This window comes from Notamacropus eugenii, chromosome 1, assembly GCF_028372415.1.
Source record: "Notamacropus eugenii isolate mMacEug1 chromosome 1, mMacEug1.pri_v2, whole genome shotgun sequence".
Classification (NCBI taxonomy): Eukaryota; Metazoa; Chordata; class Mammalia; order Diprotodontia; family Macropodidae; genus Notamacropus; species Notamacropus eugenii.
This window is the reverse complement of record NC_092872.1, coordinates 592226939-592252312: the sequence shown is the minus strand read 5'-3', so window position 1 is coordinate 592252312 and position 25374 is coordinate 592226939. Positions and strand designations below refer to the sequence as shown.

The window sequence follows — 25374 nt, the reverse complement described above, 5'->3', positions numbered from 1 at the left end:
ATTTCCCAAAACCTTCTCACATGTCTTAGTCAGTCAGATAAGTCCAAATAAATTTTAAAGGGGCTGAAAACCTGAGACCTCAACTGCCTTTCTTTTTGTCTAATTATGTCTATGCAGTCAGCTGGTTACTCAATAACACTCAATGAATATTTTCTATATAGGTGAATGGGCTCTAAACTATGTGATCTGGTCATTGAGATGAAGAGTTATTATCACTGATGCTCATCAGTTATTCCAATTAATCAACTGTGGTTACTGAATGTAGGTTTTTCATGAAATCTATCTTGAGGCCTACCTGGTTAAGGAAATAATGAATGTCAGTGAATCTTTAACATATGGTGGCTGAGTGCTAGAGGCTACTGTCACATATCCTCATCCTTTTATCATTTAATAATTCATCTAATCATACTTTACTCTTCACATGGAAAATGAACCTGAAGATAGTTTGCTGTCCTTGTGTTTTTCAATTTGTTTTTCCCTTTTGTTATATAATATTTGCCCATTGTCTCATCCCATCCTTAGATGTTCTATTTCTTCTGCTTATTTGCTAACTTTGATCCCTTGGGAAATCATAGTGGGTAGAATGGTGGGTGGGTCAGAAGTGGCCCAAGGCTACTTTTAGGAGTTGAATGGGAAGAACATCTGCATTGGGAAGGGCATTTTTTGCCCTCCCCATCCTCAGATCTTAAGTGGATGATTCCTTCTTCTTCCACATGCCTCTTGTATTTGCTCATTGAGTTGGGTGATTCACAAGATCGGATGGGCTATTGTAGATGGTCATTTCTCTAATAGCATTCCTGGCAACCTACACTTTGTCCTACTTTGTCCATATGATAGTGTGTCAAAATGACCAATCCTTTCCTCGATAGAGGATTACAGGGTAGTTTTAGAGCAAGAAGAGATCTTAGAGGCCATATAGTCCAACTCCTTCATTTTATAAATGAGGAAACTGGGGCCCATACTGATTTGTCCAAGGTCAAATAATAATAAATGGCAGAGGCAGGATCTGAACCCAGATTCTCCGACTCCAGATCTATTGTTCTTTTTATTTGTACTACACGACTTCCATTATCACTCCTGAAGAGCTTACCACTATGTCCTAGAATCATGAGAACCTGTCTAACTTGACAGTGAGACCTGACTCTCTTATGATCAACTCCAATTTTCTGTATGAGTGAAGGAAAACAGTGGCACAGACAACACAAAGCCAATAACCCACAATTCTTTCTTATTGGACTCTGGAATTACATATATATCTGTATACAGATATATATGTATATATTTTAGAGTAGGGTGCAGCAAATTAATTTTTATGGTTATGTGTTACTTAGGTCAATATTATAACTAGTTTGAATTTCCTCAGCATCAGGAAACAGGAAGTATACTATTCATCTGGAAAAAAATGACCAGAGATGAAAACTTTCCATGCTTAATCTTTGAAGCAGAGGAGAGAAATCAAAATAATCTAAATTCAGAGAAATAAGAATGGATAGACCCATGACTTTACAGAAAATCTAAACTTTGAGAAGTCAACAGCATCAGAAAATACTCTCACAGTCAAATTAAGAGATTTAGGATCCCTCCACCCCATTACCTAGCATAGTCCTAGAAGGAAAACCATAGCAAATGCAAAGTTTCAATGGAAATACTTCTGTTCCTCCAACAGAATCTCTTGGAAATCCAGACCTATGTTAGTGTCCTCCAGCAGATCATACAGAACACTCCTCCAGTGACCACAATTACCATTGGCGTAAATGAGGTAAGAAACTGGGAGAGGGTTTAATGGTCCAACTTCCAGAAAGGGAAGGATTTTGATAATTGAAGTGTGATTGATAGATGTCCAGGGTGGTATTTTCAGGTCTTGAAGTGTGTCCTTCTCTAAGACCTGTTCTCTCATGCAAAACAATATTCACTTTCCTTACTTCACCATCTAACATTTCTATAGGACTTTCTGATTTCTTCAAATCTATGTGAATGAAGCAGTATGAGTGCTAGTCTTTTAGTATCTAGACTAGAAGAAGAATTTAGAGATTGATTTCATTCATCCCCTTCTTTTTATATACGAAGAAACTGATACTCAAAGACATTGAGTTACCCAAGGTTGTCCAACTGGTGTGTGGCAGAGATTGGATTTGAACTTAGGTCTTCTGATTCTGAGGACACTGACTCATCATGTCACCTCTCTTCTTCTGAGAGTACACATAGGCAGAAGCCATCCTTTTAACTAATGACACCCAAATGCCCAGGGGACCACATTGTGATAGGAACCATGTGTTTCACATGTTGCTCATACTAAAGTGGTTTGCTATTTCCTTCTCAGCTCATTTTACAGATGAGGAAACTGAGGCAGACCAGTAAGTCCAGGATCAGACAGCTAGTAAATGTCTGAAGACAGATTTGAACTCAGGTCTTTCTGACTTCCAGGCCACGCACTCTACTCATTATACTACCTAGCTGCCTATAGCCATAGCCCTGATACTTCTACATCATGAGTTACTTTTGTTCTCCCTGATCAGCACTAATTTCAGAAAAGCAGTTCCACTTTTGGCTTTCCTTGTTTTTTAAAAGAGAAAACAGCAAGAAAATGCTCATTTGTAAGGGACAACTAGGTAGTATAGTGGCCTGAGCACTAGAGCTGGAGTCAGGAAGACTTGAGTTCAAACCAGCCTCAGATACTTATTTGTGTGACCCTGGGCAAGTCATTTAACTTATGCTAGATAACTAGGTTTTGCCCTTCTTTCTTTTCAAACTAAGGCTTTTATTTTCTATTACTGTGCTACCATCCCATCTGTTTCTCCTTTCCTTCTGGGCCCAATGGGAGAAGAGTACTTCAGTGAGAACCCTGATTCCTTCTCTGCCCCTCTTCTACCACTCTTCCAGGAGTATGATTGGAGGAGGACCAGGAGGAGTTTTCTTGCTTAAAGGAAGGGTGAAGTTAAGGATTTTCTGGATCCTAAAGGCTGTGGCGAATTCAACTTGTACTAGACTCTTTTTTTTTTTATTTAACTTTTAACATTTATTTTCACAAAATTTTGGGTTACAAATTTTCTCCCCTTTTCTCCCCTCCCCCGCCAAACCCAAGCATTCTAATTGCCCCTGTGACCAATCTGCTCTCTCTTCTATCCTCCCTCTCTGCCCTTGTCTCCGTCTTCTCTTTTGTCCTGTAGGGCCAGATAGCTTTCTTTACCCCTTAACCTGTATTTCTTATTTCCTAGTGGTAAGAACATTATAGTTGATCCTAACACTTTGAGTTCCAACTTCTTTAGCTCCCTCCCTCTCCACCCCTTCCCTTTGGAGGACAAGCAATTCAATATAGGCCAAATCTGTGTAGTTTTGCAAATGATTTCCATATTAGTTGTGTTGTATAGGACTAACTATATTTCCCTCCATCCTATCCTGTTCCCCATTACTTCTATTCTCTTATGATCCTTTCCCTCCCCATGAGTGTCGACCTCAGATTGCATTCTCCTCCCCATGCCCTCCCCTCTATCCTCCCCCCCACCCTGCTTGTGCCCTTGTCCCCCACTCTCCTGTATTGTGAGATAGGTTTTCCTATCAAAATGAGTGTGCATTTTATTCTTTCCTTTAGTGGAATGTGATGAGAGTAGACCTCATGTTTTTCTCTCGCCTCCCCTCTTTATCCCTCCACTAATAAGTCTTTTGCTTGCCTCTTTTATGAGAGATAATTTGCCCTATTCAATTTCTCCCTTTCTCCTCCCAATATATTTCTCTCTCACTGCTTGATTTCATTTTTTTTTTAAGATATGATCCCATCCTCTTCAATTCACTCTGTGCACTCTGTCTCTATGTGTGTGTGCGTGTGTGCATGTGTGTGTGTGTACTCCCACCCAGTACCCAGATACTGAAATGTTTCAAGAGTTACAAATATTGTCTTTCCATGTAGGAATGTAAACAGTTCAACTTTAGTAAGTCCCTTATGACTTCTCTTTGCTGTTCACCTTTTCATGATTCTCTTCATTCTTGTGTTTGAAAGTCAAATTTTCTTTTCAGCTCTGGTCTTTTCATCAAGAAAACCTGAAAATCCTCCATTTCATTGAAAGACCATTTTTTCTCCTGAAGTATTATACTCAGTTTTGCTGGGTAGGTGATTCTTGGTTTTAGTCCTAGTTCCTTTGACTTCTGGAATATCCTATTCCATTCCCTTCGATCCCTTAATGTAGAGGGTGCTAGATCTTGTGTTATCCTGATTGTATTTCCACAATACTTGAATTGTTTCTTTCTAGCTGCTTGCAATATTTTCTCTTTCACCTGGGAATTCTGGAATTTGGCCACAATGTTCCTAGGAGTTTCTCTTTTTGGATCTCTTTCAGGCGGTGTTCTGTGGATTCCTTGAATATTTATTTTGCCCTCTGGTTCTAGAATCTCAGGGCAGTTTTCCTTGATAATTTCATGGAAGATGATGTCTAGGCTCTTCTTTTGATCATGGTTTTCAGGTAGTCCCAGAATTTTTACATTGTCTCTCCTGAATCTATTTTCCAGGTCAGTTGTTTTTCCAATAAGATATTTCACATTATCTTCCATTTTTCCAGTCTTCTCGCTATGTTCTGTGATATCTGTCTTTCTCATAAAGTCCTTAGCGTCCATCTGTGCCATTCTAGTTTTGAAAGAACTATTTTCTTCAGTGAGCTTTTGAATCTCCTTTCCCATTTGGCTAATTCTGCTTTTGAAAGCATTCTTCTCCTCATTGGCTTTTTGAACCTCTTTTGCCAATTGAGTTAGGCTAGTTTTCAAGGTGTTAATTTCTTCAACATTTTTTTGGTTCTCCTTTAGCAGGGAGCTGATCTGCTTTTCATGCTTCTCTTTCATCCCTCTCATTTCTCTTCCCAGTTTTTTCCTCCACCTCTCTAACTTGATTTTCAAAATTCTTTTTGAGCTCTTCCATGGCCTGAGCCCATTGGGTGGGCTGGGACACAGAATCCTTGATTTCTGTGTCTTTGCCTGATGGTAAGCATTGTTCTTCCTCATCAGAAAGGAAGGGAGGAAATGTCTGTTCTCCAAGAAAGTAGCCTTCAATCGTTTTATTTCTTTTCCCTTTTCTGGGCATTCTCCCCAGCCAGTGACTTGACCTCTGAATATTCTCCTCACACCCACCTTGCCTCCTGGTCCTCCCAGACAGCGTTTGGGGACTGAGATTCAAATGCTGCTTCCCGCCTTAGGGCTTTTGGCGGGGGCAGGGCTGCTATTCAGTGTGAGATTAAGTTCAGGTGGTCAGGTTGGGGCAGGGCTGCCTCTCAGGCTCAGTTCCCTCAGGGGGTTTATGCACAGACCTTCCACAATGGATTCAGGCTCCCGCCCACTTGGGGAGCCCCTGTCTGCAGCCACCTCTCAGCTTCTATCTCCCGGGGGGGCCCGAGCCATGGGGGCACCCCACTCCCCTCTCGACCCGCCAAAGAGACTCTCTCACTGACCCCCGTCACCTGTGGGTGGAGGGGCTTGTGCTGCCACTGGAGATCCCATCCCTGAAGCCTGCTCAGATCTGTACCTCTCGGAGCCGCGGCCACCGCAGGTCTGGGCTGGGCTCCGCGTCTGCAGTGCGACGGACCTTTTGCGAGAGGTTTGCAGGTCCCTCTGTGGGTGGAGGGACCCGCGTGGCCGCTGGAGATCCCGTCCCCGTAGCCCGCTCGGATCTTTTCCTCATGGTGTCGCGGCTGCTGCAGGGCTGCCCTCTGCTCCCAGTCCCAGCGCCCTGTCCACAGCACGAAGGACCCCCCGCGAGAGGTTTGCAGGTCTCTCTGGAACAGAAATCTCCCTCGCTCCAATATTCCGTGGCCTCTGGGTGCAGAATTCACAGTGAGTTGGTCCCCTCTAGCCGTTCTGTGGGTTGTGGGTTCGGAGCTATGTGTATGTGCGTCTTTCTACTCCGCCATCTTGGCTCCGCCCCCTGTACTAGACTCTTAATAAGAATTCAATAAGTAGATCTGGTTTTTAGAAAACCGTTTGGCCCCAAGTGCCCTGTGTCTGCTTCTTGGGTTCCCCTGCCCTTTGTGGGAGAGATTAAAAATTAAAACCCTCTTTTCTGGCAATAATAATAGCAACTACCTCCCAAGGTTATTGTGAGGATCAAATGGGATAATGTTTGCAGGGTATTTTGCAAACCTCAAAGTTTTATATGAATGCTAGCTGTTACTACTACTATTACTACTACTACTACTACTACTACTACTACTACTACTACTACTACTACTATTACTACTACTGCTACTACTTCTACTACTTTCTATACCCACTCAGAAAGTAACTTGTCTGCAAGATACTTTTAAGTACTTTCCTTCAGGCATATTTAGACTTCCTTTGGTGTAGAAGAGCTGGTGGACAGAAATACATTTTAGGGAAAAGATTATGGGTTCTGATTTAGATGGTTTGAATCTGAGAAGCCTAAAAATGTCTAGTGGTAGTGGTGGTGGTGGTAGTGGTGGTGGTGGTGATGGTGGGAATGTAGACTGGAATTCAGGAGGGAGGGCTGGATATATAAATATATATGAAAGTCATATGTATAAAATGATAATCAAACCCATGGAAGCTGAGATCACCAAAAGGGAAAGTTTTTACGGACATCAGAAGATGGCCCAGGCCAGAGCCTTGGAGATCTATTCACAGTAAGAGGAGGAATATGGATGATGATCCAACAAAGGAGAATGAGGAAGAACAATCAGACAGGTCGAAGGAGAATCCAGAGAAAGCAGTAGTGTGAAAACTCAGAGAGCAAAGTGACTAGGAGGAGAGAAGTTGGTTATTAGGAAGAGGACTGAGAAGAGGCCATTTGATTGTTAATTAAGACAACATTGGTGATGCAGCACAGAGCAGTTTCATTTGATGAAGAAACAAGTAAGAGAAGAGGAATTATTGAGTTTTTTCGGTTGTGTCCAACTCTTCATGTCTCCACTTGAGGTTTTCTTGGCAGAGACACTGGAGTACTTTGCCATTTCCTTATCTAACTCATTTTACAGATGAAGAAACTGAGGCAAACAGAATGAAATGACTTGCCCAGATCACGTGTGTCTGAGAACAGACTTAGAAGGAAGATGAGTCCTGACTTTTGGCCCCATCCTCTAGCACTACCTAGATACCCTAAGTGAAGAAGAAGTGATGAGTACTATAAACAGTTTTTTTTTTCCCTATGAGTTTAGTGATGAAAAGAAGAGAAATAGGACATTAGTTTGAGTTAAGGGTTTTGAGTTGAGGGTTAAGTGAGTTTTTTTTTTTTTAAAAAGTGGGAGCCTTAGATATGCCCATAGATAGCAAGAAAGGAGCCAGTCTACAGAGAGAGGCAGAATATTGGTGAGAGGGATGGCTGCAGGAGCCATCTGCAGGAGGACATTTTTATTCTTGTATTATTTTTGTTATCAAGAATACAATAAGGGTAAGGCGTTGGTGAGGAGATGGAAAGCTAGGCTCCTGTTGTCATGAGAGGCTGAAGTCAAGGAAGAGAGAATGGGGAATGAAGTGAATAAGGGGTTTTAAAGATGGTAACTAGAAGGAGCCCAAGTCAATTGGCCTGGATTTCCTCAGTAAAGTTGGAATGAATGCTTCCCTCAGCTGAGAGGGAGGGAGGAGTTGCTGGTGGAGGCTTGAGGAGATAAGAGAAGTTTTAAAACCACTGCCATTGGTGTGTTAGAGAATCAAATACAAAGTAAAAGTATTTTCTCCTGGCAATGGGGTGGCCATAGGAGATCAGATATCACACATATGTAATGGACCCAGTCAGGAATTGTGGGATTCTAATAACATTGAGCAGCAAGAAAGTAGGAATGAAAGAACTAGATGGTAGAGATAATCTGGGGGTGGGGCTTGGCAAGGTTGGAGCTGCAATAGGGATGGGGGCAAGAGATTTGAGAGGGAAATTATGATTTCTTTTGTTCATTCCTTTTATCACTGTCCACATTATTTGTATTTTAGATCTCACAATGGTCTATTTCTATTCATTTTTTGGGGAGGGGGTAGGGAGGTAATTGGGGTTTAGTGACACAAAGCTAATAAGTGTCTGAGGCTGAATTTGAACTCAGGACCTGTAGAGAGCAAAGTGCTGCCCCAATAATTTGTTTCTTTAAAAAATTTTTTTTATGGATGGCTTTTGTTTCTATATTTTCAAGAATTCCAAATATATACATCCATTTCTCTCCTAGAGAAACATTCCTTATAAAATATAATTTTTTAAGAAAAGAAAAAAAAGGAAGAAGAGAAAGAAATTCAGCAAAACTGATCAACATATTAAAAAAATCAGAAGTTATTTGTAATGTTCACATCTGGGAACCCTTCCTCTGCCAAGTCAGTAGGGACATGTCCCATTTTTTTCCTTTGGAGCCAAGATTTTTCTTTATACCTTCATAACAGACAGTTTTGATGGTTTTGTGGTTCTTGTTCTTTTCATTTATGTAGCTAGAGTCATTGTTTTCCTCACCTGCACGCTTTATTTTGCATCAGTTCATGTCAATCCTTTTGTACTTCTTTATATTGATCATATTTGCTATTTCTTTATATTCTATAAGGGCAGCTAGGTGGTGCAGTGGATAGAGCTCTGGACCTGGAGTCAGGAAGACCTGAGTTCAAATCCAACCTCGAATACTTACTAGTTGTGACCCTTTAGAAGTTTCTTAACCCTGTTTGCCTCAGTTTCCTCATCTGTAAAATAAACTGGAGAAGGAAATGGCAAACCACTTCAGTATCTCTGCCAAGAAATCTCCAAGAGGGGTCACAAAGAGTCAGAAACAATTGGAAACAACTAAACAAAAATAATATTCATTACATTTAAATATCACAATTGTTTAGCCATTCCCCACCTGACTAATATCAACTATGTTTTTGGTTTTTTGCTACCACAAAAAAGTGCTGCTATAAATATTTGGATGGAGGAATTCTTTTTGTCAATGACCAGCAGAATCTCCCAGTCAAAGATTGTGGACTTTTTAGTTACTTCATTTGCGTAATCTCAAATTGCTTTTCAAAACAATTGTATTTATTCACAGTTTCATCAATAATGCACTAGTGTGCCTATTTCTCTGTAACCCCTCTGGATTGACTCTTCTCTTTCGTCATTTATGCCCATTTGCTCGATGTGAAGTGAAACCACAGAATTTTTTAACTTTAATTTCTTTTATTTGTGATTTGGAGCATTGTTCCATATCGATTTTAATAATTTGTCCTTCTTCCTTTGAGAACTGTTTTTGCATATACCTTGACAACTTCTCCATTGTATTAGTACTACTTTCTTAACAATCCTTGCTGCTTCTCTTCCCCTTCTAGCAGATCAGTTTTAAACAAGCTGTTTGGTCTTCCATTGTCAGGGGTGAGTCTTACAGAGTCTTATCCCATCAGACCCCTGTAATAACTGTGAGATTATAGTCATCTCCTTGTGCTGAAGTGACAATTTAACTTTATTTCCCATGTTCTGTGCCTTAGGATAACATATCGGAGGTCAGAATATTCTTCTTCCCTTCTTCCCAGATGCTTTTGTTTAGGCAGCTAGATGGTGCAGTGGATAGAACCCTGGACCCAGAGTCTGAAAGTTGTGAGTTCAAATTTAGTACCAGTCACTTATTAGCTGGGTGACCCTGGGCAAGTCACTTAATCTCTGTCTGCCTCAGTTTCCTTATCTCTAAAATGAGATGATAACAGCATTTACCTACCTAGGACTGTTGTTTGGATCAAATGAAATAATATTTGTAAAGTGATTAGCTTATTGCCTGCTATCTAGTAGGCACTTAAGTGCTTGTTTCCTTTCTTATTTCTCCTTCTATATTTACTAGCTATTTCATAAAGAATCATAGAATCTCATAATTAGAAGAGACCTCAAAAGTCATCTAGTCCATTTCATACTTGAAGAGGATGGCTCTTTACCATATTCCCAAGACTAGTCTAGGATTTTAAAGCTGCAAAATTTTTCCGTCTGCTCTACTAGGTTGTATCAAATCCCAAGCTATCCCATTTCACTTTTTGATAGTTCTAGTTGAAGAGAACTTTTTATTCCTTAAACAGAAATTTCTCTCTCTACAACCTTCATTTATTGCTTCTAGTTCTGTCCTGTAAGAATAAGCAAAACAAATCTAACTCTGCTTCCACCCAACAATCCTTCAGCTATTGAAAGACAGTTGCCATGTCCTCCCATAGGTCTTTTCTTTTTCTCTGTGACAGACAATCCCAATATTAGAACTATTTTAAATACCTAAATTAACTACCAAGGATCTATGAAGGAAGATGCTATTTGCATCCAGAGGAAGAACTGATAAATAGAAGTATATATAATAATTTTACATATATATATATATATATATATATATGCACCTATTTGTATCTAATAGTAGCCATCTCTAGGACAGGGGTAGGGGTGGGGTAGAGAGGGAAGTAAAAAAAGAAATTTTCATGATACTTTATTATATATTTAAAAGGAATAGCAAGTTATACATAATAGATTTCCAGTTTCATGAGCAATCATCTTTTTTTATTATGCTATATTATGGAAATGCTTGTTTTATTCCATAAATTAAAAATAAAATAAATTTAAAAAATTTTGAGGTTGCCTAGGAAAGTAAAAGAGATGTACCTGGAAGATAATAAGAGGACAAAGTTGTTGGCAATTGATAATTATCCTTCTCTCTTACCTATTTAGTATCATTGTCACTGGCATTAGATGATATGATGGGGTATAGATAGAAATATAGTTATCAAAATGTTTTTTAAAAGTTCATAGATCCTAGATTAACCAGTTCTAGAGTGAGTGAGTCGGGAGGAATCTATCTGGGTGTGTGATGACAAATGTTTAAAAACCAAGTCTCTGAAAAAAAAACCCATCAAAAAAACCAACAAACCCAAAACATATGCATGACTCAGTTTGACCTGATTTGTAATGTTTGCCAGTTTCTTAGTTATAAATGCTCACGCTGAAAATATCACATCTCTTACATACGAATTGACTCTGGTACATGACTGAATGCATCTTATGCATCAAGACATGATGTATGGGAGTGAGAAAGAGAGGAAGAGTTTAGGAGCCTGGGGCCCCATAGTGATTATATACTTGAGAAAAATAGTCAATGTTATGGTAGGGGCAGAGGATAGTATCCTCGGGTCTGAACTGAGGTCAAAAGCAAGGAAAACTGTATATGGGAGTCTGGTTCCTAATGCTTTTAAGTAGCTAGAGTCAAGTTTAGAAGTAAGGATGAGGATCAGATTATGCATATGATATCTGAATGGATTACCACCTGTATTCTTCATATGGGAAAAGAGTATGTCTGGGGACACAGATGCTTATATTGAGGGGTGTGCTGGTAAATGCTTAACAAATCACTCTCCAAAAAATGTATATGTGGCATTCTTTTAAGTTTTATCTGCTTTATTAATATTTCTCCATCACTTTTTAAAATCTAGACAATCAGCAAAACAATCAATCAAGCTGTGTTTTATATTGACATGTTAATGCTCACACTGCAAATTAAACAATTGCCTTTGAAGAACCTGTTTGAGAAGTTCCATCACACCCCTGCTTATGTCCCAGAACTTGGGATGTAAGATCAATGGCGACCAATGAGTTCATTGACTTTCCAAGTCAACTGACCATCATACAAAATAGTTCGGAGACCCTCTGCCATCTGGGTTCCTGTTTTTGGCTAGGTTCCAGTTTGTTGATATCTCTCATAAGGTGCTGTTCCCAGAACAAAAGCAACCATCTCAGACGAGGTCCGATCAGGAGAATATGGTGAGGCTTACCCTCCTCCTTCTTATTATTGCTTCTTTCATTAAGGATTCTTGTTATCCTCACCGAGGCCAATCTGACAGTTTTCATCTTGGCTCTCTTCTATACAATTTTGCTGTTAATTTTAGATAGGTCCAAAGACTCATGCAGTTTCTCACAGGACCACTTGGTGAATGGTCCTGATAAATCTGCATTTACGTTTATTTTGGATATAAGGAAGTATCAAGCTATCTGTGAATACATTTTAAGATACACAGTGCTATTTATTGTATGAGACTATGACCTTCAAGACATATGGAACAGATGTTGATTATCAAGAAGGTTATAAAAAATAAGGCTTAAGAAGTAAAGTAAAAGCTTATTCTTAATACAATATTCCAGAAGTTTTCCTGTGACTGCTACCTATTCTGTGGGGAATTTGGATGTGTATGTGTATATACGTATGTGTGTGTATTTAAAATAATATGTACATATACATATGTATATATATACACACATATACATGCACACATATTTTAAACAACTTGAAAGAGTTCAACTATCCTAGCAGTAACAAAATGCTTAATTAGAACTTGAAAGGAATGCTATTTTTTTCTTTTTCATAACTCCCTTTATTCTTCCTGTAGGGGGCAAAGTAGGCTGGTAAAGATTTTGCTGAGCCAATAGCATTTTATATTTATTTGCAGGGCTGGTTTAAGATTTCTCATCTGCTGTATAGTGTCATCTTTTCTATTTCTTTTTGCCAAATCCTTGCATGCAAAGGAGTTCTGCATTCTGTTAATATGGATGACAAACTACATTCTTTGGTGTAGCAATTTAAATTCAGTTAAGGAACAGCTGTGCCATGGGGGATGGTGGGGGTTGGAGAGACATTTTTAGCCTTTACAGTGAAATCACTGTCCTGCAGCCCACCTTTCAGCATTCCAAGTTCAGCACCCTTAACTATTCTCTTTGATTAATATAATTGAGGTTTGCTCCAAATGCTTTGAACATTTCCTTTTGAGTGTGAGTGTTAAAGCCTAATTTTCTCCCTCAGGGTTTTCCTTTGCAAACATCTCAGTTCTAATTTTTAAAACTTGAGTTTTCTTTTCCAGTTCAGCACTAATTTATATCAGAGTGCATATAAGCGCTCTTGAACTATACCTTTTAACTGAAATGATTTAAAATTGCAATAATTTAGAACTCACCCATCTTATTTATAAATTTTAGTGAGTTTTTAGAGTATTAGTAGATGTATAAAATTGCCTAGAGAATTTCTTTTAAATCATGGAAGCTGGTATAACCCTGTTATCAGATTGCTTATTCATGTAGCATACTGTTCTTAGAAAAAAAATTCTTTTCAGTTATCCACAGATGAAGCTACAGACTGTTGTTGAGTCCTTTCAGGTGTGTCTGACTCTGTGCTCCTATTTGGGGTTTTCTGTCAAAGATCCTAGAGTGGTTTGCCATTTCTTTTTTCCAGCTTATTTAATAGATGAGGAAACTAAGGCAAACAGAGTTAACTGACTTGTCCAAGGTTAGATTTGAACTCATTCCAGGCCTGGTTCTCTATCCACTTTGCCACCTACCCACCCCAAAAAGTACAAAATGTCAGTGATACGTATAGGCCTCTATGATGAATGAATAAAAATGACTTATTCAGCACTTCCTATGAGCTGGACATTTGCTAAAGTGTGGAAATATATTTATAAAAGTGAGATAGTCCTTGCCCTGAAAGAGCTTACATTCTGGAAAGGGTCAGATGAGATAATAATTGTAAAGCACTTACTTCAGAGCCTGGCACATAGTAAGAGTTATACAAATGTTAGTTATTATTATAAAAAGAGAGATAGCATATGTAGAAGAGTAGTAGTCAGGAAAGGGAATTTTGCGCTGAGTAGTCACAGGGATGGTAAGTAGAACCATAGGACAGCCAACTGACAAGCACTTTTCAGATAATACCATTACTGTGTTGATAGCCTGGGTGTCGGTATAAAGCATGGTCTAGGATCAACAGATAAGATGAGCTAGGTGAGCTTGTACTCACTTACCAATTAATTACATCTCATACCACAGAGCAGAAGTTCTAAAGCTGAGTGGACTAATGGATATCAACTAGATAGTCAACAACCTTCCTTGACAATAGAAATTATCTTAAATTTCTGTGCCTCTCACCTATAAAGCTTTCAATAAGTATTATTAGGTTATTGGCTTAGGTGTTTTATTTGTGGCCCAGCTTCACTCCCCAATGGACTTTGGGCTCATAAGGACAAGGCTGAATCCCAGGGGCCTGACCCCTAAAGATCCCTTAGCATCTCCCTTTGATTCTTTGCCCTCACTCTGGAGCTTTACTCCAGGGGGCATCTGATTAAGAATGGTTTGTGTTTAGGCTGACTCACATGTTGGTAATGGTCACTAAGACCTGAATAGGCATGCGGTGCATAATACATGGATGTTAATTGTGGGGCAACATTTAGTAATTCCCACTAGAAAAAACATTATATGTTATTTATATGTATATATTATATATATTTTTACTTAAATACATACATATTTACTTTATATATGTATATAAAGTGCATTTACTTATACACACAGACATTATATATATAATATGTATATAAGACAAGTATGAAGCAAAGGATTCATTAAAACCCATGAAAAAACAAAGAAGCATAAATCACTCAAATAGTTCATTAGACTCCCCCAGAAAGGAAATACACTTTGGGAGATTACTGGACAAATACTCCCCATTCATTCACCTAGCACTTGCTCTAGCTAAGCCTTCATGACAAAGTTTTGCACTTGGTAGCTTTCTCAGATCGATTGGGGGCACTCATCAGTTTTAATAAGCACTCCCCTGATCATCCCCATTATATGTGGATCTATAGAAACATCCATGCATCAATTATGTACTTTTCTTGTGCATTTAAACTTTGGAAATAATAAATAAATAGTGGAAAATGTTGAGAAAGGGAAAGAGAACTTGACAGAGGAAAAATAAATCTTTACCTCTGCATTTAAAAATCACTAAATAATTTTAAAGAATCTAAATGTATGAGAAAAGTGTATAAGATTGTGTATTTTATGAAAATCTATACAAATCATCCTCAAAATTAACAGCTCATCAGGACTGTTTTACCACTGTTTCTCTCCCCATTTCCCTACCCCTTTTGAAGCTTGATGTCTCAGGTATTAATGTTGACAGGTTTCAGTTTGGAAGTTGCCTATTTTAAGCATAAATTAGTTGAGAAGTTAGTCTTTATACTATATCATAGACTCAAAAAATGTTAAGCCTGGAAAAAACCTAGGATTACCTAGGTGAACCCCCTCATTTTATAGGTGAAGAAGGTAAGATCTAGAGATCTAAGGTCACATAGCTAAGTTAATAGTAGAGACAGACCTACAAGCATCTTGGTGGTTCAGGAGATAGAGCTCTGGGCCTGAAGTCAAGAAGACTCATCTTCTTGAGTCCAGATTTGGACTTGCTGGGTGACTCTGGACAAGTCACTTAATTCCATTTGCCTCAGTTTCCTCATCTATAAAATGAGATGGAGAGGAAAATGGCAAACCACTCTAGTATCTTCGTCAAGAAAACTCCAAATGGGGTCACAAAGAGTCTAACACAACTAAACAGCAAAAAAAGGCAGACCTATGTATGCTGGAAGACCCAGCTTACATACCGCCTTACTCATAAAGTCCCATCTTATATATATGTGAAATACAGTAATTACTAAGAACAGTCATAATTATTAATAATTATGTTATATATTTTATGTATTTATATAGTATATTTATATAATAATTTTAATTATTGTTATTGCCTCCACCAGAAATGACTTCCCCCCTCCCTCAAATCTCATACATACCTTGCTTATGTCTCTCTGGTGTGCTCATCATCTTTCATTTTCTATTAGTTATTTGTGCTAAGGATTATCTCTTCTTTATTAGATTTGAGGAGAAAGAATGTGCCTTATTCATCATTGCTTCCTCTCATGCCAACCAAGCACAATGTTCTCTCTCTTATTGTTGAATAAAGGAAGGATTTTAAATTTTATACTAAATTTCCTCATGGGATTGTTGTAAAAAAAAAAAAAAAGCCAACATTGATGCCTGCATGTAAATTGTTCAAATTTAGATTCCTTGACACCTGACCCTGATCTTATGGCTGTCCTCTTTTCTCCAAATTTTCTCTCTTCTCCAATCCATCCTCCATACAGCTCTCAAAATCATTTTCCTAAAGCACAGGTCTGACCAGATGACTCCTCTACTCAAAAAGCTCTAGTGGCTCCCTATTGACTGCAGGAAAAAAATAGAAATTCATTAACTTGAAGTTTAAAACCCTGTAACAATCTGGCTCAAACCTACGTTTCTAGATTTATATCACCTTACTCCCATTCCAGCCAAACTAACCTTGCTGCTCTCAGAACTTGGCATTCCGTAGCTGTCCTTTGTACCTTTGCATAGGCTGCTGCAAATGCTTGAATTTATTTCATCCTCACTTCTGCCTCTAAGAATCCTTAACTTCCTCAGAGTTCATCTATACTGCAGCTCTTCTTAAACTAGGTCTGGACCTCATGCGTTGCACAGTTTAAGAAGCATTGCTAGGGGTCACGAGGGGAAAAAGATTAAGAAGCCCTGATCTGTAGGAAACATTTCCTGATTCCATTGGTTGTTAGGACCTTTCTCCTCTTCAGATGACCTTGTACTTACTTATATGTCTCCATGTGGTATCTCTTACTAGACTGTAAGTGTCCTGAGGATAGGAGCTGACATTTTGTCTGTCTCCAGCCCCCATTAGATTTTTATTGTAGTAGTGAATAGGAAGGAAACAAGCATTTATTAAGCATCTGCTATGTTCCAGACTCTGAGCTAAGTGCTTTATAAATATTATCTCACTGAATCCTCACAATAACCCCAAGAGATATTATTATCCCCATTTTACAGTTGAGGAAACTGAGGTAGTCAAAGACTAAGTGACTTGCTTAGTGTCACACAGTTGGTAAGTGTCTGAGGTTGGATTTGTTAACTCCAGGCCCAGTGCTCTATTCACCATGCCACTTAGGAGCCATGAATAGGGCAGAAGTTCTTAATTTGTGCATGTGTCATGAACTGCTTTGACAGATTGGTGAAATGTATGGATTCCTTCTCAGAATAATTTTTTTTAAAGTTCATAATTATAGGAAATGCTAAGTTTGGTTAGAAGTTAGTGAAAATAGAGATGTATTTTCCTAAGTTCATCAACCCCCTAAAATTTACCCACAGACCCCTTCAGTGTCCATGTACTCCAGGTTAAGAAACTCTAGAATAGAATGTGCAAAATAGAGAGGAATTCTTCTCATTCTTTACTTGGACTTGTATTTATAGCTCTCCCCCTACAAATTTATACGTGGAATATTTTGTCTAGAGGAGAGGAGATTTGAATTTAATAAAATTCTAATAATATTGGTAATCAAAATAGCCATAGTATAAGCTTTCATTCCTAGAAATAGAACTTGAGAATTTTTTTTTTAAAGAAAAGAAAGCAGAATTTCTCCAGCTGCCTATTGGGTATCTTGTCAACATAACCAAAATTGAACTCTGCCCCCAAACCCCCCTCCTTCCTAACTTTCCTGTTTTTGTGGAGTGTACCACCATAGTCCCAGGAATCCTGGGCTCAAAATCTAGGTGTCATTCTCAACTCTTCACTCTTTCTCACTGCCCCTCCTCCAGCCTCCTCCACCCCTCAATCTGTTACTTTTGAGCCCACTTCTCTGGTGAAAGTCTTCATCACTTTATGCCAGTAGGCTTCTGGTTGGTCTTCCTGCCTCCAGTCTCTTCCTACTCCAATCCATCTTCCACTCAGTTGTCAAATTGATCAAGTTGATGCACAGGTCTAACCATGTCACCCTCATATTCGTTCAACTCCAATGAGTCCCTGTTACCTTTAGGATCAAATATAAAATCATCTGTTAGATTTTAAAGCCCTTTGAAATCTATCCCCTTCCTACCTTTTCTGTCTTACATCTTATTTCCCGACATGTACTCCTTATCCAGTAACACTGACTTCCTTGTTGTTATCACATAACACACTCCATCTCCCAACTCAGGCATTTTCGCTGGCTGTCCACCATGCCTGGAGGTTTTTTTCTCCTCATCTCCAGCCCTCTGGTCTGCCTGGCTTTCTTCAATTCTGAGCTAAATTCCTATCTTCCCCAAGAAACCTTTTCCAGTCCTCCTTAATCTATGTGCTATCCCTTAGACGGCACCTCCAATTTATCCTGAATATATTTTGTTTGTACATTAGTTTTTGCATGTTGTCTTTGTCTCTTTCATTCAACCATAAGCTCTTAGAGAGAAGGGACTTTTTTGGGAGGGGGCTTTTTTTTTAACCCTACCATTTAGCAAGGTGTCTGGCATTTAATGGGTACAGAATGCATACATATGGACTTGACTGGATTTGACTTAACCTCCCTCTCTATTTCTCCCTCCCAATCCCAACGCCCAACATCTTTGCCTGTTGCTTTTGGGATTTCATCTGCAAATTTTGATAGTGTGTTATAAGCAGCAAATATTTTCTTATTTTGTTCCAGGAGAAGCTCATAGCTGAAAGGAGAGTGCCTATTCTGCAGAGCCAGCTGGAAGAGTACAAAGGGATCCTGGCCCAGCTACAGATGCAGAAATCCAAGCTGCAGGCTGAGGTACCTTTCATGCCAATCCCCAGGGACATTAGGTCCCCCACCCCTTTACCACCATGACACCTGCAACAGCATTAAATTGCCATGTGATGCACCAGTGCTCCCCATACTTCTTTAGACTGTCATGATGAAGAGGAAGTGTGTCTTGATTTTTTATCCAACACCCCATTTTCTCTCTGTATGCTCTCTTGTCTCCTTGTGGTAGCACCAAGCTTAGAAAACATAATGATGCATGTCTTCTCTTCAGGCTAGAAGTTTGGTTGGAACAAACCCTAAGCGCGTGCTTCATTGGGAATCGAGTTTGTTTGGAAAAACAAAAGAAACCAAAGAGCAGCTAACTTTAGTTTCTGTCATTTTTTCTTACCACATGCCTACCCCAGCCCCAGCCCACAGTTTCTACCCCTGCTTTTGCTCTTCCTGTTTTCATATCCAGTGTTAAAACCTCACACTTTAAACTAAAATGGCAGCCAGCTCCAAAAGGGAAGAGAAGAGAGTAGGCATTTATATAGTGCCTACTATGTGCGGGGCACACTATGTGCCAAGTGTTTTGTACAAATATTATCTCATTTGATCCTCACAAAAATCCTAAGAGGTAGGTGCTATTATTTTCCCAGTTTTACAGTTGGGAAACTGAGGCAAATAGAGGTTAAATGACTTGTCCAAGTGTCTGAGACTGGGTTTAAACTCAGGTCTTTCTGACTTTGGGACCAGCATTCTACTGTGTCACAAACTGCCTCAAAACAAAATTCAACCAAAAATACAGAAACCATATCAGAGAATTTTCTTCCCATTCTAGATCCCTTTAAGACTATGATTAAATTATGAATAGGAAAGCCAAATCATCTTGTAGAGGGATTAGAAACGGGCGAGGGGAAAAGGCTAGGGCAGCTAGGTGGCACTTTGGATAGAGTACTGTGCCTGGAGTCAGGCAGATGTGAGTTCAAATCTGGCCTCACACATTTACTAGCTGTTTGACCTTGGGCAAGTCACTTTACCCTGTTAGTCTCATTTATCAAATGAGCTGGAGAAGGAAATAGCAAACCACTCCAGTATCTTTGCAAAGAAAACTCCAAATAGGGTCACAAAGAGTTGGGAATGACTGAATAATGAAAACAGGGCAAAGAGTTATTTTCTGGGAAAGCTTCACTTGAGTCATTGTATGTATCAGACTACTGTTGCCTATTGACTGTCACAGAGAAAGAATTGTAGAATCTCAGATTAGGAAGGGAACCCAGAAATTAGATAGGCCAGTCTTAATCTTGACTTTGAGAGTAATGCTGCTGCTTATGCAGGCCAAATCACTACTCCTGAAATTAAAAAGAAAAGTTGTATCAAGAAGATGTAAATATTGTTTGTATTTATTGTTATATAACATTGTTATAGAAAGAAACTTATTGTTTCTTTCAAGAGGAGATATAGTATAATCATCGTATCTATTACCTATTTATCTGTATATATATGTGTGTACATATAGATACATATATACACACACACCTATAAATGGATGCTTGAATCTCTATGGGATTTATGTAACTATAGGCACTAAATATCCTATACTATGAACTACATATGCACATATATAAGTTCATATATATGTATGTGTACATGTGCATGTACACACATATACACATATGTATGTGTGTGTGTGTGTGTGTATGAACTATTAGATCTCCAATGGGATCTTAAGAAAGGCAAAGGAACCAGCAAAGAACAAGGACTACAATGTGACAGAAATGAGTAGAACTTAGAAAAGGTGCAAAACTAAGGAGGGTGACAAATACTTTTACTGCCAAAATAGAAGTAAATCTGTTAGATTCAGTGTCAGAGAAGTTACTGTTAGGAAGAAAAAGCGCAGTTGAGGCAATGGATATTGTAGCCAAGTCACTAGCTTGGATTGAAATTCTGTATCAAATCTCACAAAATAATTTTTCAGTAAAATGGTTTGGCACCACCTTGTGGTAGGTTTTAGCAAAGCTACGTGTTAATGAAGCATGTAAGTAGTTCAATAGATTTGGAAATGAAAAAGCACCTGAGAGGTCATTTAGTCCCCAACCTCCTCATTTTTAACAACATTGTATAAGTGAACAGTGTTGAAAGATGTAAGCACTCTGATCAATGCAATGACCAAGCATGATTCCAGATCACCAGTGATGAAGAATGCTTCTCACCTTCTGCAGAAGAGATGATGGATTAAATGTGCACAATTTGACACAGGTTTTTAGGACACGGCCAATGTGGAAATCTGTCTTATTTGACTATATGTGTTTGTTACAAAGGTCTTGTTTTTCTTTTCTTTCTTTCTTTCTTTTTTTAGCAGTGAGGGGAAATTGGGGAGGTGTTATAAAAATGCTTGTTAATTGAAAAAAATGGTTAAAATAAAAAGAAAGTGGATCCCAGAGATGTTCGATAACTTCTTGCCTAAGGTCACATTGTTAGCCAATCAGCCAGTGAACATTTATTGAGCACCCTATAGGGAGGGTCCAGGCACTATGTTAAGTGCCTGGTTCTAAATACAACAAAGACAGTTCTTACTTTCAAGGAACTTACTATCTAATGAGGGAAGAAAACACATAGAATGAAGCTGAAAAGGAGGGGAGAGGAACCCCAAGGGATGGAGAAATTAAAGGAGTGTAGCCATGAGAGAAATGAAGAGATGATTGAAGAGAGTGGCAGAGGCTGCTGCTGAGGTATGAATGGCAAGGTTGATGCTGTCTTTGCGGGATGATAAGGTTCCTGATGGTGAGGTTTCTGGGGGCATGATGGAAAAGGCCAAAAAAGGGCAATTGAGTGTGAAATAAAGTAATGAATGAGGATTTGTACCTAGGTTCTCTGACCCACAAATCTAGCACTTGAAAAAACAGTTCAATTGCTGCCATTTGTTTTTTGTACTGAAGTTAATTCCTCACCTGTCATGGAAACTTCCCTGCTAATAAATTAAAGTAGTTAAGAAAAACTGACTGGAAAATAAAGACATCTGCTATCATATACATCATGGAAATTCAACATTCTGCTCCTAGAATCCCTTACCTTCTCTAGAGAAAAGGAGAGTATATTTTATTATCTACCTTCAGACACAAAGGCTGGTTGCTGCTTTATTTCAACATGAACTTTTTAAAAAAAATGTAACTTTTATTTTGTTTTTCTTTTTGCCAATTATTGAGCATTTTCTTTCCTTCCTGCTTCTGCCCCCATTGAAAAAGAAAAACAAAACTTATGTAACCAGGAGTGCAAGGTTAAATGTTTAACAGCCAACTCTAAAAAAAAAAAAACAACAAACAAAACACTTTTAAGTTGCATTATAAATCTGCATTATTAATATTTTCCTCATCACTTTATATAGTCTAGATAGTAAACAAAATGATAAATCAAGCCCTGATTTGGAGCACTTGCTGATTTTTGAGGTGTAAGTGCTTGCACTGAAAATCAAGTTAGGGCTGCCTCTAGTACCCTCCTACTTACAACTCATATGAATAATCAAGCAAGACAAATTCTCCCATTGGCTATATCCAAAAATGTATGTTTCCTTCTGTAGTCCGAGTCCATCACTTTTCTCTTAGGAGGTAAGTAGCATGCTTCGTTCTTGGTCCTCTGGAATCATTGCTGGTTATTGAATTGATCAGAGTTCTGAATTCTTTACTTCAGCTGAAGCATACTAGATTTTGCTACAGGCTTTTATTTTAACTCTATGTGAATGTTTGAAGTGTGTTTTTTTTAAACAATATATTGTTGGATTCTCCTTTCTCATCCATTGTGCTATCATCTTCCAGTTATGGGTGAGTTTGTTCCATTCACATTTATGATTTCTTCCTTTCCTTTATTTCCCATTGCTTTCCTCCAGCAGGTACTTCTAAGTCCTATTAACGCTGGCATATTACATTTTAAGTTGCCTAATTTCTCACCAAAATGCTTAAAGAGAAAAATATTATTTATTTTATTTTTAAAATAATTTTTTTATATCACCATAATTTCCCTAGTAGCTTTCCCACTCCCCCTGCTGCAAAACCTTTTCATATAATAAATAGCAGTTTCTAAAGATGAAAACAAAAGCAGAGCAAAAAGATCAGTATATTGAAAATATGTATACTGTACCACATTTATGTACCTCTCATCTCTGCAAAAGGAGGATATTATTTAAATGATAACCTTCAGTATTCTTTTACATTCACAAACTATAAGCAAATTTTTATAGCCCTTTGAGGTTCAGTTAAAATTAGAAAAAATTCTTGTCTCTTTTTTAAACATTTTTTCCAATTACATGTAAAAACAATTTTAACATTTATTTTAAAAAAAATTGAGCTTCAATTCTCTCCCTTGTTCCTTCCCTCCCTCTCCCCTTCCTACTCACTGAGAAGGAAAGTAATCTGATATAGATTACATGTATGCAGGTATACAAAACATATTTCCATATTAGTCATGTTGTGAAAGAGGACACAGAAAAAAAATGACAAAAAAGTAAAAATTACTATGCTTTGATATGCTTTCAGACTCCATCAGTTCTTATTCTGGAGGCGGATGACATTTTTCATTATAAGTCCTTTGGTATTATCTTGTTTTTTTGTATGCTAAGAACAGCTAAGTCATTCACAGTTGGTCACCATGTAATGCTGGTTTTGCTTATTTCGCTTTGCATCAGTGCATGTAAACCTTTCCAGGTTTTTCTGAAAGTATCTTGCTCATCATTTCTTATAGCACAATAGTATTCCATTACAATCATATAGTACAACTTGTTTAGCCATTCCACAATTGATGGGCATCCCCTTAATTTCCAAATCTTTGCCAAGACAAAAAGAGCTGTTAAAAATATTATTGTACGTATAAGTCCTTTGTCTTTTTAAAATTTCTTTGGGATATAGACTTAGTAGTGATATTGCTGGGTCAAAGGCTATGCACAATTTTATAGCCTTTTGGACATAGTTCTAAATTGCTCTCCAGAATGGTTGGATTAGTTCACAATTCCACCAACAGCACTTTAGTGTCCCAGTTTTCCCACATCACTTCCAAAACTTGTCATTTGCCATTTTTTGTCATATTAGCTAATCTAATAGACATAAGGTGGTACTTCAGAGTTGTTTATAGTATGAGTTTTTTTGGGTGTGGTGCTTGCTCATCTTCCCAGTCAAATACTCTTCTACCTCTCTTATTTGATTTTTACAACCCTTTTTGAGCTGTTTCTGGAATTCCTTTTGGGCTTGACACCAATTCACATTTTTTTTTTTTGAGGCTTCACATGTAGCTGTTTTGACATTTTTGTCCTCTTCTGAGTTTGTCTTTTGATCTTTCCTGTCACCATAGTAATTTTCTGTGGTCAAGTTGGGTTTTTTTTATTGTTTGCTCATTTTTCCCAGCCTGTTTCTTGACTTTGGACTTTATGTTAAAGTTGGGCTCTGTTCCTGGGGTGAGGGGTCACTCCCCTAAACTTCAAGTTTTTGTGCTCCTGTTTTTAGAGCTAATTCTGTCCACCTGTAAGTTTTCAGTTCTTCCAGGGTGGTACAATCTAAGGAGAAGTATGGTTAGTTACTGTTCTGGACTGTGCTCTTATCTGGAGTAACCACTAGAATTATTTTCTACCCTGGAACTGTGACCAGGATTCCTGCTTCCCTGTAGCCACATGCTCTTGTGTATTAATTCTCCTTTTCTCCCTGTTACTGCAACTCGGGTCTGCGACCTGGATCCACATATGGCCAATGCAACAAAATTCTGCACCCAGTGTTAGCAAAATGTCCCTTGTAATGTCATTCTGACTAGTTGTTCAGTCTCCTTCCTGTTTGTGGGCTGAGACCTCCAGATGTGGCCATGATGGATTCAATTGCCCCCAAGGCCTATGTTGGTTTGTGGGGGAATGGGGGAGAGGGCACAGCCTGCTGTTGGCATCCTGTACTCTGCTGGAGACAGACCTTTCCTGTCAACCTTCCAAGTTGTCTGTTTCTCTGATCTCTAGAGATCATAGGATTGTAGACTAAAAGGTAGAAGGGACCTTAGAGGTCATCTGTCCAACCCTCTTAATTTATAGATGAGATGAAAAGTTTGACTTCATGTTTCTCTTATGCTAAGGAATAATTCTTGCCTTTTGAGCCTTATGCTTCTTGAGCAAGTCCCCAGGCTCTTTCAAATCCTTTTGTTCCTTGGAAGCTTTTCTTTTTCAGTTTGTAAAATTTTTGTCAGGATATTGTAATACAAGGCAGCATGACTTAGTGGACAGAGAACTAGACTTGGAGTCTGAATGACCTGGGTTCAAGTCCTGACTGACTTATTCTGGCTGAGTTTCCTCTCATGACCCCAGGTAATTCTCTGACTATAAACTGCAGGATAGTTGAAGACATACATTAACACAGGCATTTCCTCACTTTTACATCTCTGGTTTGATGAAGTCATACATCTAGACCCTTTCCCTTTGCCCTCTTTTTCTCCCTTCCCACCTCAAAAAAAGAATAGATAAGTCCTACATACACTCTGACAGAAAAAGTTAGTATGTATTGTCTGGAATTTGAGTACATGTGTACTTTACTTTATGTAATAAATGTGTGCCTGAAAAGGGTAGTTAGGTGATGCAGTGGATAGCATGCTGGGCTTGGAGTCAGGAAGACATCTTTCTGAGTTCAATTCTGGATTCAGATACTTACTAGCTGTGCAACTTTGGGCAAAGCACTTAATCCTGTTTGCACCAGTTTCCTCTTCTATGAAATGAGCTGGAGAAGGAAGTAGCAAATCACTCCAGTATCTTTGCTAAGAAAAACCCCATATGGGATTATGAAGAGCTGGACACAACTGAAAAACGGTTGAACAGCAGCACGCCTGAAAAATGGTGTATGTATCCATTTTTTGTAAGTTTATTTAAAGGAATTTTGCTGAATTCATTTATAATTGCAGTGAGGTAATTCGCAGATACAGATCCAGCTTGGATGATACATTCATTTCAGTTTGAAATTTGGAATTTTTCTTTGTTAGATTCTTTTCTCCCAAGGCACATCTCGAGCTTGTGTGCATCTCTTCTAAACAGGGACAGTGCTATAT

The 25374-nt window shown here is 38.5% G+C and overlaps 1 protein-coding gene across 1 annotated transcript in view; it reads left to right on the top strand.

Annotated features, from left to right (window-relative positions):
- The window catches only part of BFSP1 (beaded filament structural protein 1), a 57623-nt gene that overhangs the window by 19841 nt on the left and 12408 nt on the right, over nucleotides 1-25374 (top strand). The window contains exons 4-5 of the mRNA XM_072634515.1: nucleotides 1667-1759; nucleotides 18259-18366. Of these exons, the coding sequence (XP_072490616.1) occupies nucleotides 1667-1759; nucleotides 18259-18366 (201 nt within the window). The remainder of the gene's footprint in view (nucleotides 1-1666; nucleotides 1760-18258; nucleotides 18367-25374) is intronic.